This window comes from Anticarsia gemmatalis, chromosome 12, assembly GCF_050436995.1.
Source record: "Anticarsia gemmatalis isolate Benzon Research Colony breed Stoneville strain chromosome 12, ilAntGemm2 primary, whole genome shotgun sequence".
NCBI classification, from domain to species: domain Eukaryota; kingdom Metazoa; phylum Arthropoda; class Insecta; order Lepidoptera; family Erebidae; genus Anticarsia; species Anticarsia gemmatalis.
In genome coordinates this window covers 3154135-3169518 of record NC_134756.1, presented here as the reverse complement: position 1 = coordinate 3169518, position 15384 = coordinate 3154135, and the positions used below count along the sequence as shown (strand labels likewise).

Here is a 15384-nt window from a genome sequence, read left to right as displayed (position 1 = left end):
TTGGGACTAGTGTATATGATGCTTAAATACTTTCGCCGGAAGTATTTAGCGACTGTTTCAAAAACAACTGACAAAGTCGTACCTCAATTTGTAATAATTTACGATTGTTTTGATCAAACTCAAAACAAATGTATTGAGTCGCAGCTACGTCAGCGTAAATTTATGATTATGACACTTTTATGATGCCATATATTTATGTAGATTTAGGACAGCCTGAGAAATTGTTTGGGGAAACTGTGGATGGAATAAACGAACAGTGTTGTGACGTCACGCATACATGCAAATAAAAGACGGATCGTGAAATAATAATTAATTAGGAATACTGTTAAGAAAGTTCGTTTCGTTTATAATGTTTACTTATAGAAATTTCACTCTGCTGCTTTATACAGACACACCAAGCTGTAGCGCGATTCTCTATCAAAAACCTGGTTAGCACCTCTAGCGGACGCCGCAGGAACTATTTTTGCAGCACATTTTAAATGTCAAACACGATACACGACTGTACTGCGTGTAGAGAATCGTGCTGTGGTAGCTTATTTTTGTCACTGAAAATGACAGTTAGAGTGACAAAGATGCACTATATATTATTACAAGCCGACCCGGCAAACGTTGTATTGCCATACCTATATTTTTTTTTAATTATGAAGTATGAAAAATAGATGTTGGCCGATTCTCAGTCATACTCAATATGCTCACAAAATTTCATGAGAATCGGTCAAGCCGTTTCGGAGGAGTATGGCAACGAAAATTGTGACGCGAAAATTTTATATATTAGATTTAATTTTCTTCATTTTTGAGGTAGGAATTAGAAGCGTTGTCACCGGAAAATCGGAATGATTTTTAAACAGACTGGCTGACTACGTATCTGCTTATACGCATATAGAGGTACCTACAGTGTAACATTATGCGTGAGAATACTCCGCTATACGCCTTCCAAAACACATAAACATATATTATATTAAACAGTATTGTTTAAAAGGGTAATATAATAAGAGTATTTAAATCAAAATAATGTGATATTTTGCAACCATCATTGGAATTAAATGATATAACTAAGTAAATTATAGGATCGTATCGTTAACGCCTTCGCAGCTATAAATCATATCGTGTAATGTAATACCGCTGTTGGTTTTGTGAACACTTTTTGGTTGATAATAACGCAATTAGATTATTTTTAGGAAAACCAGAAGTGGAAGCAAATAAAAAAAATACTTATGACATAGAACAGTCTTACTATTAGTCACAATCTTTAGCAAAATAACAAGCTCTTTACACATACAAACTGAATCACTTCAAAAATCAATTACAGACAAATGAATAGTGAGAAGTCAAACGGGGAGAGGTAACCCTTAGGTAGTGAATCCTATGGAAAAGAGAGCTCAGAATGAGCTCGCAGCCCTTTTATGGACTCGGGTCATGACAAACGTCGCATTTCTTAAACTTCCTTTAATACATATGATATTTATTTTTCTTCCTCTAACAGTATAAATGAATATTTTGTATTCTATTTACTTATTTAATAAAAGATCTATAAGATTTTTATATTTGTTTTTCTTTCTCTATACTTAACAATTTTATGATGTTTATTATATTTCGGTTTAATGGATAACTCATACAAATTCTTTATTATATAGAAAATATGTCAGACTGGCTGTCACACTTCTATGTTATGTTGATAAACCACTAACCCCCGGTTTCTGAGGTACATTTAGCGGTAGTTTATCTATTCAATAGTGTCAAAACTCATATAAAAAAACGCTATTGAATAGATAAGCTACCGTTAAATTTACTCAGACACCGGGGGTAAGCCGAGTTTAATTGTATCGTTAATGCTTTCCCATCCGAAATTACTCGGGAAAGGAATCGCACAAGCCATTTTGTTGCGCATACAACTGTTGTTTTTTTCATAACTTTTAAACTCTCGCGTTGCATGTCTAATGTATAATAGAATACGGGAATTAACGCGAACACGCATTTTACCTTACCATTTTAAGGTAAAATGTTGTTTTTTTTATGATACTTTTACAATAGTGTTAAAACAGCAGTAATAAAACAAGTACATGACGTCACAGTATTACAAGTGCTACAGGTAATCGCTACACTCGGCACGACTGGGGAAAGCTAAATTGCTTTGAAACAACCCAAGAATTTATCCTCAGGAATATAAATGTTGTGAACGTACAACAAACTAAACGCTACGGCGCTTCCTTTAATTTAATTTAATGTTGCTTTTATAATTCCGACAAAACATTATTTGTTTTTTTTCTGACATAATATATGTTTAATCGTGACGGCCTCCGTGGCGCAGTGGTTAAAGTGGTGACCACACCACTACCAGTGCGTCGAGAGGTCGTGGGTTCGATTCCCACACAGAAAAATTATTTGTGCGATCCACAATTACTTGTTTCGGTTCTAGTTGTACAGTGTCTTGTTTATATGTTTGTTAAAGTCCCCTCGACACAAGAGCATTTCTTAGTGCGAAGTTGTAAAAAAAAAGAGAAAAAAGAAGAGTTATTCGTGGTTTTCGGCGAAATGCTATTAAATGGGCCTCACTTTTAAGCGACTTTGTATAGTGCAGTCTGGATTGTACGAAATCGACGAAAATAATTGTAAGCATCATTCGATGTGCTCGCTTACTGAAAGTCCTCCTTACCTACATGAAAATCTTGTTCATCACAAAACAATCTACCTATTTATCCGTAAGTATATAAATTGTGTTAATGTAACAGAAACAAAGAGTAGCTTCCTTTAATTTTATTTAACGTCTTTTAAATCTGTAACAATTTCTTTTTATTCTGCCGTTTACCAGAGCAAACCTCTCTATTTATTTATTTACTATTTGGTATATCAACAGCATAAACACAAAAGTATACAAAAATATAAAAGTAAAGGCCAGGTCTTGTGCTCACGCCAATTATAGACATGCACAACACTTATATGTAAGTAACATGGAAACAACATACAAAATCCCTAGTATCCTTTAACTTGGTTTGTGGCTAGCTATACTCAGACATACGTTTTTTAATAAACCATATCCATTTCACTGCTGGCCCTTTGCCTCCTTTCACATGCTAAAGCCTTAGGTTCACCACGCTGGTCACATTCGGGTTGCGATCTTTGCGTCATTTCAACCTGAAAAGTAAACAAATATAAATTTACCAACATTTACTAAGCTTTTTCTGTCTTTCTGCCTATCACTAGGCTGTATCCCATCTCATGAACCTTCAAAATAAGACACAATAAAATAAATATTGAAAGATGCACTGCAGATATACGTTTTTTTTTCGTTTTTTGATAATCATACTTTGGATATACTGGCAAATGGTAATTAACAACCAATAGTAATATTTTTTTAACATCGGGCTTGTTACCCTCAGAGACAAAGATCATCAAATAAAATTCTATGGTACCATACCATACTTATATGGTACACTAGGAATAGGCAACGAGCCTAATGCCATCTACCAAGCACGTTAGACAATGTCGCCCGCCTTCGAAGTCGAGCCCGAGACTTTGTGAAACCGTTGCTGAGACGCCATTTATAAATAAATAAATACATATTATTGGAAAACTCACACACGGTTATTTCATTCCAAACTAAGCAGAGCTTGTACTATGGTAACCAAATAACTGATAAACATACATATTATTATATACTTCTAAAAACATACTTACATAGATAAATTGACAACCAGGCTTGGAATAAATACTCGTGCTCATCACACAAAGATTTGTCCCGGTTGGGATTCGAACCCACCACACGCGGCGCTACGGTTGTTGCGGCGAGGTGACCGCTTGAACCACTGCGCCAAACGTGCAGTTTACAGTAAACAAATTTAAATTTACCAAAATTTACTAAGACTTTTCTGTCTTTCTGTCTATCGCCAGGCTGTATCTCAACTCATGAACATTGAAAATAAGACACTTGAAATTTTCATGATGATGTTTTTTTATTGCCGAATAAATTAAATATTGAAAGGTGCACTGCAGATACGTTTCTTCTCGTTTTTTGATAATCATATTTTGGATATACTGGCAAATGGTAAAATAAATTAAGAACCAATTAGTCATATTTTTTAACACCGCGCTTGTTACCCTCAGAGACAAGATTTTTATTCGATGATCTTGTCTCTTACCACCATCTCTTGACACCATACTTATATGGTACACTAGCGATAGGCAACGAGCCTAATGACATCTACCAAGCACGTTAGACAATGTCGCCCGCCTTGGAAGTCGAGCTCGAGACTTTGTGAAACCGTTGCTGAGACGCCATTCATAAATGTCAATTATTTGCCACTTAAGGCCTCACAACTTTTTGATATAATATAAATACGTACATTGTTATATGTGTGGAAGATCATAGGCTTTTGAGGCGGGAAGTTCATTACTTTATAGTAGCTTCTCACGATCAGTAGAGTGTAGAAACTGATTACTGAAAAAAAACAAATATAAATTATTATTATTAATTTGTACTCGGTTCGTGCCCATGTTCGATTCCTCTAGCGTAGACCCACCATAAATAACAATTCAAAAATCCTCCAAACTGGCTTAAGGGTAGCAAAATTAAAATAGACTAAGTTGGGAAATAAAAACCTTAACATATTGTTCTGGTCTAGTATCAATTTGTATCAAATCTTCTGTATACAAAACTCTTCCGTTACTGAGTGACTGATGGACAACGCTTATCCTAATCTTTGAGCGTAGAAAGCTGAAATTTGGTATGAAGATTTATAGGAAGTGTAGAGGAAGCACTAAGATAAGATTTTTGGAAATCGAAGGGAGTAAAAAGGGTAAAGAACTTTATTATGAAAGATCACTAAGTAATAAAAATGTTATAAAACGGGAAAACTGAAAACCACGCAAACGAGGTTGCGTGTGGCCGCCAGATTTTAATAAAAAACGGGCTGTAGCTAATAAAGATATCTATACTATTATATTATAAAGCTGAAGAGTTTGATTATTTGTTTGTTTGTTTGTTTGTTCGAACGCGCTAATCTCAAGAACTACTGGTCCGATTTGAAAAATTCTTTCAGTGTTAGATAGCCCATTTATCGAGGAAGGCTATAGGCTATATATCATCACACTACGACCAATAGGAGCAGAGTACCAGTGAAAAATGTTACAAAAACGGGGAAAATTATGATTCTCTTATGTGACGCAAGCGAAGTTGCGTCAGCTAGTTATTTATAAAGTTACTTACGAAGTTGTACCAGATCTCTAATGACGAATCTTACTTCTGTGCCGATGATGATCGAAGCGATCAACAAACCAAACGTTATATTGATATAGATTCCGATGTAGATCAGATACGCCTTTACGCATTTAGGCTTGAACTGAAAATTATAAAGAAGTAAGATTAGCGAGAGTATAATATACACACAACATACATACTACTGTTATAATTATGTAGACAGAGGCGCATGAAATACACCCGCACATTACCATTAGAAATGTTAGTCCCGTGTCTACGTAATCTACGAAACGTTAGTCGTGTCTGGTACGTGATACGTGATTCCGAATAACAAATGCCCGGACACTATTGGCCGAAGAATCATTAGCCCTAATGCTTAAAATGCCGATCGTTCATAAATTTTTTATTAAACATTAAACAATGTTTAATAAAAAAATAAGAAAACATAGTGATTTCAAAGAATAATTGTATTTATTTTGTTATTAACTATTTAAAAAGGTTTCGAGCTTATGAACTTCGCCAGCGTGGTGGACTCAAGGTCTAAGCCCTCATAACGGGAGGAGACCCTTGCCCAGCAGTGGGACATAAATGGGTTACATTCGTTATTACTTATAGTATTATTCGTATATTCTTACCTGATGCAGTCCAATTAGCAAAATGATGTTAAAAATGAGGCTTATGATCAATATTGCTACAGCCACGATCATAATGACGTATATGATAAACGCTTCAGTGCGATAAAACTCTTTTATTGCTACCAGTAGAACAAAATTATCGAAGTGTAATATACAAACTGCTATTGTTATTAATATTAAATTGCTAACCTAGAAATAATTATTTGTATATTAGTATCATATCGAACGTTACAAACTTTCAGTTCTGCTTCTTTCCAGATGTGAATGAATCACATCCACTTTCAAAAAAATTAAACCAAATTGCATGATTCTTTTTTTATCTGTTAACTTTCCAAAAAAAATCTCATGAGAATGAGAATCCGCAACCGTTCTCCGATGACCGGTTCGCCATTGGACTGTTCGTCGACAGGATGATTCATTTATTTCCTTTTCCCCAACAGAGTCTTTCACCTATGGACATTGCGTCGACAGAAACTTTCACCTATGTCAATTTCGACGACAGGTCTTTCCAGCTACAGAATATTCCACCGACACGACGATAAACCTATTACTCTGGTAACTACAGACCTTTTCATCTAAGGAGAATAGGCTGTCAATTTTAACACAAGCGATAAAACAAAAATATACATATCTAACAGCTACAGCTTACTGTATCTTTACTAAGAGAACAGGGTTGGTTACTTGCCCTAGAGAAGTCATTATTAAGAGCCTTTTAGCTTAAGTAGAACACTAATGTTCACAAATACAACTCGGAACTATCATAGAGGCTTTAAGGTCCAAAAATGAAAAATGAAGGCGTGACTTTAAGGTGACGATGATGTTAGAAATAAGATAATTTTGTTGTTTTATTTTCATAGAATCGAATAGGATGTAAGTAATCAAAACTACATAAATGAGTAGTTAATGCTTTTTTATAGGTAAGACTAACTCATTTCTATAGGTAAGACTTCTCTAAGGCAAGTAACCAACCCTGTTCTCTTAGTAAAGATACAGTAAGCTGTAGCTGTTAGATATGTATATTTTTGTTTTATCGCTTGTGTTAAAATTGACAGCCTATTCTCCTTAGATGAAAAGGTCTGTAGTTACCAGAGTAATAGGTTTATCGTCGTGTCGGTGGAATATTCTGTAGCTGGAAAGACCTGTCGTCGAAATTGACATAGGTGAAAGTTTCTGTCGACGCAATGTCCATAGGTGAAAGACTCTGTTGGGGAAAAGGAAATAAATGAATCATCCTGTCGACGAACAGTCCAATGGCGAACCGGTCATAGGAGAACGGTTGCGGATTCTGAGAATGAAATCAACGGAATAATTTATTCATTTAGGTCAAATATTGGCACTTATGATAGTCGTTACAATTACTGAATCTACCACTAGCTCGGAAAGGAGGTAGAGCCTTATGAGAAGAGCTAGCAAGAAACTCACGGCCACTCTTTTCAAACGCCAAAAGAAGAAGATTGTACTATATAGAAAGAATAAGATTGTACTATACCCGGAAGAAGTCAGACTAATTTGCTAGTAATCAATAAAATTTGGAATCACAAATTAAAGGTCTTATTATGCTCCAATCAAATTATATAAAATAACAATTTAATTAATGGAAATTACTTACTCCGCTCATATAGCCCAGGATTAAAGCCCCCGTTTTCAAATCAACGCAATAACAACAATTTTCCAGTTCGAACGTCATTTTTGATCTAAAACAAAATAACATAAGTACATAAAATCACGCCTTTTATATCCGAATATGATAAATCTCTGGTTTATCAAATACACCCGCGTTTCACCATTGACAATATAAGTCCCATGAAATGAGAGATAACCTTATTGCGAAATTACGGGTATGTTGCCAAACTCCTAACAGTTAAAAAGTATTTTAATATCAATGGAAAAAGACCGGCCTTTGCTCGGGAATCGAAGTTGAGACTTTGTAATCATAAGTCGCATACTGCCGACAAGACCACAGAGACAGTCTCAAATGAGAAAAAATATTATAATTAATAATGTTTACGTCATAACCACAGTTATATTTAATTGTTTTTAAATCGAGTTATAATCGTTTATGACCATAATGTCTCTGATTCATAATTACTTATAACTGTTTGTTTTCATTTCATATACAGAAATAATATTTGTTATCCAATATTATAATAAAGGTAAACATACATTTTATCTTAGCTTGCTTGACGTTTCGGCGCAGATTACACTGGCAATGGTTGTAAGTACGCAATGGACAGTTCGGCCATTTTGACAAGAAAGAAACACTCATAAACACACATGTTATCTGTGTTTCAATTCAATCCAGTAGTTCCTGCTATTAGCACGATCAAATAAATTCTTCACTTTTACATTGTTAGTATAGATTTGAGTTTTGGACTACAACTTCTAAATACAGAGTTTCTCGTAAAGATATTAAGAACAAAAATGAAAAATAAACAAATATGTATCACTTTTATTCAACTTACCAAAGTCAAATAAATACCCGTTCTTATAAAACAACAGAGATTTTTAGTAACCAAACATAACAAACAAAAATACTATTCTCGTTTAAACAATTGAACACAGAATTTAAAATTAGAATAATATTAATTTACAACATGTCACTACACTAGACTGTCAAGACAAATCGCGTTACTAACAAATGAAGCAAAACTACAAGATCCATTAATAGGGTACATTAATTTTCGATTAATTTCTAATATTCTAACTATGACTAACTCATGGTCGACCACTAATTAGGGTTCCGTACCCAAAGGGTAAAGACGGAACTCTATTAATAATCCATATAGGTCTAGTCTGTTTGTCCGTCTTTCACCAGGCTGTATCTCATAAATCGTAATAGCTAGGAAGCTGATTATTTTGCAAATTGTGTATTTCCGTTGTCGCTATAAGAACAAATACTAGAATTTAAGGACGGTGGCCATACAATAAATATGTTTTTTCCGTACGTTTTTTGGTACTGAACCCTTTGTGCGCGAATCCGACTTGCACTTAGTTGGTTTTTATAAATATTTGAATGCGGGGGGGGGGGGGTTGAATATTATATAAACAAACTTTTCTCTGCAACTGTATAATTATTTCAATGAATACCACAGATTATAAACTTAACTTAATAATAAAACTTTACATTAGAGCCATTAAAAATCATTTAATTATTTAATTTCATCATTATGACATTCAGATGCTTTATCCGTAAAATTTTCACAAAATAGTTTTTAGTTAAATAGCCTAACCAGTACTTATCTTTAGTCGATAAGTTAGGTACCTACCAAATTAACAAAAAAATAACAATCTTTGGACGACACTTAAGAAAAATTATTAATTATACCAGCATGATTTTTTTTATTACTGTCGAGGGGGGATGGGTTAGGCCTCATATAAAATTATTAAAAAAATATACTACTTTCTTTACAATAAATTACACTTAAGCTGTATCGTAAATAGCCGGTCCGTTCTCATTCATAGTTTTGTGGTAGCTCCTGATCACCAGAAGGAAGTAGATGCCAAGGACTGAAAAAAATATAACATTTTTAATTTTGATTGAAACACAAATTTTCCTGCATGCTTATGCAGGAAAATTTGTGTTTCAATCCGCTTCCCCGCTTCTGAGGTACATTTAGCGTTAGTTAACTATACGGGTTATTCACCAACTCGACCCAAGAGGCTGGACACTACGTTTGTCCAGTTGGTGAAATTCAAAATTAGTACTTTTAATTATTTCGTCACGTGGACACGCCATGATTTTTGCGCATGTCCACATGGTGAAACTTAAATTAAATCACTTTTATGTTTTCGTCCTGAGTTACAACACGATACCCTTCAGTAAGACTGGTTGTCAGACTTTTGAGCTTTCTGACTGCTGGTAACAAATGTCAAAGATCTTTGAAAAAGGCAGCTAGGAACCACAAATATATGTCTTGCGAAACACGGAATAACTCGGAATTTATATGGTCGCCCATTCACAGAAAAACCACGGTGAGCATAGCCTTACCTCAGATTAACACTAGGTTATGGTACATTAAAAATATGAAACACTTACAGATTTGTAAAAAGCTTGAAACAACGTCTTTGAATGGAGTACCCATTGAAAGATTGACAATGAGCAAGATGGCAGAGAGGACGATACAGATTCCGTAGAAAATAACAAATGCCTTCACGTGTCCTGGTTTATACTGAAAAAAGCATAAAAATTATTAATTCATGGTAAATGCAGTATTTTTGCTGGAGCTTATGATAAAAAAGAATAAGTTACTAGATTAAAAAGAGTAAGTTAAGGTTCTAACTGCACGTTTGGCATAGCGGTCAAAGTCACCTTGCCGCAATAACCGGCGTCACAGCACCGCGTGTGACGGCTTAAAATCGCACCCAGGACAAACATATTTGTTTGCTGAGCTAGACTATTTGTTCTGAACCTGGAGTAATTATGTATATCTTTATCAGATGTCTAACAATTGTCTGATTACCGTACAAGCTTTGCTTGATTCAAAATCAGATGACCATGTGACAGCCATCCAAATGAATTTATACGATCTTTACAAACTTTAACTTTACATTTAAGTATGTATACACACACGGCTATAGTTTATCCTAGGCAAAGAATAAGTAAAATACATATTTACCTTATGAATTCCAATGAGCAATACTACGGAAAAGATGAGGTTTACTATAGCCAACAGCAGCAACAGAGCCATGACGGCTACGACCACGCCGCCAGCCTTCTTGTGGTCTGCATCTCCCTCTGCGATGATGTAACCACCGAGACCCAGCCCGACTCCTGTTGCTATTGTCGTTAGAATACTCCCCACCTGTAAAATAAAATATATTAATAAGTAATTTATAGACTGACCGCTTAGTTAAGAAGTTTGGCATGCGCAGTTTATTCAGATTATAACTAACTAGAGGCCGCCCGCGACTTGGCCGCATGGAAACCCTTCCCGTGTAAATCGCGATCCCGCGGGAACTCCGGGATAAAAAGCCTATGTGTTATTCTGGGTCTTCAGCTACCTATATACCAAATTTCATTGTTATCGGCTCAGAAGTATTTGCGTGAAAGAGTAACAAACATCCATACATACATTCTCACAAACTTTCGCATTTATAATATTAGTAGGATAATTCTCTATATTTCCAAAATAAAGTAGTTGTATCAAATAGACCACCGTAGAGCGATAAGAGAAATCTCTAAGGGAGGCTGAACTCTATAAAAAATATGCTTCTTACCAGATTCAAGTAGCCAATGATCAGTGATCCGGTTCTCAGTTCGACGCAAAAGCAACAGTTGTTGAGTTGCAACGCCATCGTTGATCTGAAATGTTTTTTCTCATTATTGTCCCACTGTTAGGCACGTTTTCTCCCGACATAAGTAACTGGTACTGAACGAGAAAGAGGTTGGGACTTGAGTCCACTAAGTTCGCTAAAAAATTATAGAACAGGGTATGCTAGTTTTTTTTTTAATGGTTTTCAAAAGTTATATAGCGTCACTGCACGTGCAAAAATTGCTATGTGTTTTTATATACTTTAAAGAAAGTGTCTTCTAAAACTGCTTTTCTCAGAAAAAAGTCAGTCATCTAATAATTTATTTATACAAAATTGTATCAAAAATGACCCATTAATGTCCCACTGCTGGGCAAGGGTCTACTCCCGTAATGAGGGAGGGGTCAGGCCTTGAGTTCACCACGCTGGCCAACTTTTTAAGAATTGAATAAATCATGTAACTTTTTTACTGTATCGCTTATAAAAATTACAATTAAAAGTGCATCAGAATCGGCAAAAGTGAAATGACCTATACCTAAAATACTATACAAATGTTGTTTACGAGTTAAGAATATTGTTATAATTAGTTTTTGTGAAATGAGCTGTCATCAGGAATCCCCGTGGCCCCGGCGCGAACTGTGTCTTTGTACTATGTATGGCTTATCATCTCAATTTTGAAAGAAATATGCATAAAATAGGGGTAATTAGCGTATAAATATTCTTATGTCACATGCACTTCTATTATAATTATAGATTTAAAAAAGTACCTTCCATTAGTATATTGTCTCATTCTAAAAGCTTTGTTCTTTATGTCACAAGATCTTAATAAATGTCTTAATGAATTATCGTTAAAATTATTTCAGCTGGATTATTATTATATACAAAAAAATACTGAAATTTTAATTTACTTTTAGTATCAGATAGTGTAGGCTCCATCTAATTTAAATTAATCTAATAACAAGATTTATTTGAATTAGATCTTCGCTAACTTATTATTAACAATTTAAAATAATGTGTTAGTAAGAGCCTTTTATTAATTTTAAAATAATTGAAGTATATTAAAACAAATATCTAAAAGTTTGAAACAATATCCGATTACATGACAAAATCATGATTAATTCAAAACAAATTTCAATTAAATTTTTTCCGCAAAATATAAACATTCGCAACCAGGAACAACAATAAAAAAAAACAAAAAATACTAACAATTAATAGAAAAAATCAACTCACATTTCAATTGAACTTGGAACGAGGGAACACAAAAAAAAAAATATTTATGCAACACCACGTTTCACACTCGCGAAAGATATGTAACTGTACTGGCACAAAATACTGTAATCTAGTACTTTATATTTATGTTAGCCCAGTGACTCACTGCTATATGCACTTGTGAACACCGGGAACAAATAAAGCGGGGACTACAACATCTACGGTTAATATACTTAGCGCTTGCATCCAATTTTCCTTATTACGAGACCTCCCTTATTCTTGGGTATTTTAAAACGACAAGTCTGGATTAAGAAATAGTCAGGTGAATCGAACCTGAAAATAAATATGTGAAAGATTCTTATAAACTCAAAAACAAGAAACAGCAAAATGGATAGGTTTTCCTCAAATTGCACTAACTTTGGAACACACTAAAAGTATTTGATGCAGCACTAATGAAAATATTGCTCTTTTTTATCCTAAAAAAAATACACTGTTAAGAATTGCTCTTGTGTCGCGAAGACTCTTACATAAATAGTTAAAAAACAGACGGCAGCGGTAAAACTTATATAAACACGCTATTGAATAGATAAACTACCGCTAAATGTACTCAGAAATTGGGGGGAGCCAAAGTATAATGATTTCCATAATTATTTGTGGATCTCACGCAAATATTTTTGACGTGTAGGAATCGAATGGAATCCGCGTCTTCCAGCGGTTGTGGCTCGGCTCCCGTATTAAGCTAGCCACTGCACTACGAAAGCCGCCAAATCTAATATATAAAATTCTCGCGACACAGTTTTCGTTGCCATACTCCTCCGAAACGGCCTGACCGATTCTCATGAAATTTTGTGAGCATATTGAGTAGGTCTGAGAATCGGCCAACATCTATTTTTCATACCCCTAGGTGACATTTTTTTTAGTTAGGTTTATGGCATAACAACTTTTGCCCTCAGGTAGAGCACCTGCTTTACAAACTATCATAGAAACATTGGTCATAATTCAACATATGTACAATTTGCTGGGTCAGCTAGTAATATTATAATCTTCTTGCAAAAATCAAAATATTTTAAACTTGCACAGTACGGTTTTACTCGGCGTCCAGTCTAAATTACGTACTATGCTAAGATTTTTTTTGAGTTTTCATACCCTGTTTGATAAAATACCTACTTTGTGGTTACAGCATAGCCGTGATAAAAAAAGTTAAACATAGCTAGTTATTACTAATTAATAATACCAATTGTGGTTTACAGGGACTTTACTGGGTAACGTGTCCAAAACACTATAATAATAATATATTTCAATATAAATATAATAATAAGGTACAAAAAGCTCAATTTTAAAATGTCCAAAGTAGCATAATATCTTTGAAGTAGTAAGTCCTAATTTAAATCGATTGGTACCAATATGCCTGCATCAGTCCACATCAGATGCCTATATCGTTTAGACAACCGTGTGTCTAACACCCTATAACCCATCCCATCGTCATAAACCGGCTTTAAACGGGGACTTTACTGGCCAAGTGACGTATACTCTTCAATAGTACGTAGTAGTCTATTTATTATATTTCTACTCGATATATCTGAAGTGCATTCGTGTAATTTTGATTCATTCATATTTACAAGAATATCTTATCAGTTAGTTTTAGTATCGTTTATCAAGAACTGAGTTTCACGTAACCTTTCCCGTAGACTGGTGGAAAGTGATTCGTCATTGATAAAGGGGACTAAGTGTTTACGTTACATACATAACGACACGATTGTTCAACCCGTAGGTGTAGGCAGAAGAATACGAAATAAACCCGCCTCAGAGACTTTTACAATAGGGTAGTTGCCTACCAGTCAAATCAGCTACTCTTTATGAAATGTCAAAAACACATTTTAGTATAGAAATACGACAGTGACGTCACTATATCACATTTTCGTTGGTATCAAATGAGTGCCAAATAAAATGTTTCAGTCTGTAATAATTACACATTCAACAATATTTACGAAATAAGCAACATAGTCTGAGCATTTTAGATGTATTATTTACGAGTACGAGTTTAATAATTTTTCGTTAACCCAGGCAACTACCCGATTCTGATATTGAGGGGTTAACAAGTTTTGATGCATAGGAACGAAAGTTTTAATGTTCGGAAAAAAGTGCAGGCCAATTTTATGGAGTTAATGGATAAGTGTCGTATAGTCAAAACATCAGTCAATATCCAGCTGATAAGCTAACTAAAGCTATTGTGTATTCAGAAGTCCTGAAACCCGACATAATTATTATTAGTTGCTATAACAAGGAAATGATGATACCAGTAGCTCGATAAAATAACACTATCGACCAGCGACCACCGGCTAGCTATCAAGAAGTTTTATATGAAAATCTAATGAACGCTGCTATTTTGGCAGTACATTTTATATGTGAAACTTTCTATAGTCGCTTAGTAGAGAATCGCGCTACTGGCGTATTAGTGCTTATCTTTAAATAAACACTAAATATCCAGATGGCCAATAATAATATTTACTCGCAGAGGGTCATTGGATTCCAAACTAAGCAGAACTTGTAAAAAGGTAAGCAAATAAGTGATAAACATACATGATTACAGGCATCGGTAGCACGATTCTGTACAATTAGAACCGTCAAGTATCGAGAGTTAACATTAAGAATGTACTGCCAAAATGATTTCTACGACACCCGCTAGAGGCGCTGATCCGATTGTCACACAACATTTTTCGACAGCTCGATTCTCGATAGTAGTAGAGAACAGTAGCTCGATTCTCTACTACTATCGACTACCGGCTAGCCATCGAAATTTTGACATTTAGAATGTACTGCCAAAATATTTCCTGAGGCGCTGATTAGATTTTCAGAAATTTTGTATGAAAACGTTTTGTATATTCGACAGTACAGATTGTACAGAATAGCGCTACAGAGGTAAACACAAACGAATTAATCTACTAATAGCCAGTTGCCAGGTGTTAAAACATCGAAAGGGTAGGCGACACCGACTGACTTACAATTTTTCATATTATTACTAAGGATTTAATGAAAACCCTCTATAATCTGAGTTCAAACGACATACGTACAGAGCTATCGGTGATGTCCTTCAAA

The 15384-nt window shown here is 34.7% G+C and overlaps 2 protein-coding genes across 3 annotated transcripts; both read right to left on the bottom strand.

Annotated features, from left to right (window-relative positions):
- Nucleotides 1-2636: 2636 nt before the first annotated feature.
- Nucleotides 2637-8813, bottom strand: LOC142977316 (uncharacterized). 2 transcript variants are annotated; one of them, XM_076121144.1, is made up of 6 exons: nt 8292-8813; nt 7439-7523; nt 5830-6018; nt 5204-5336; nt 4341-4435; nt 2637-3132 (listed from the first exon to the last, which is right to left on the bottom strand). In XM_076121144.1, the coding sequence occupies exons 2-6, from the start codon at nt 7514-7516 to the stop codon at nt 3022-3024; spliced, it is 606 nt and encodes a 201-aa protein (XP_075977259.1). In that variant the 5' UTR covers nt 7517-7523; nt 8292-8813; the 3' UTR covers nt 2637-3021. The 2 variants fall into 2 exon arrangements, with proteins under 2 accessions (XP_075977259.1, XP_075977260.1); XM_076121145.1 differs by lacking the exon at nt 5830-6018.
- A 141-nt stretch (nt 8814-8954) lies between these two features.
- Nucleotides 8955-12486, bottom strand: LOC142977317 (uncharacterized). Its single transcript, XM_076121146.1, has 5 exons — nt 12310-12486; nt 11047-11131; nt 10446-10631; nt 9866-9998; nt 8955-9336 (listed from the first exon to the last, which is right to left on the bottom strand). Exons 2-5 carry the CDS (start codon nt 11122-11124, stop codon nt 9251-9253), a joined length of 483 nt encoding a protein of 160 aa, XP_075977261.1. The 5' UTR covers nt 11125-11131; nt 12310-12486; the 3' UTR covers nt 8955-9250.
- Nucleotides 12487-15384: the final 2898 nt, after the last annotated feature.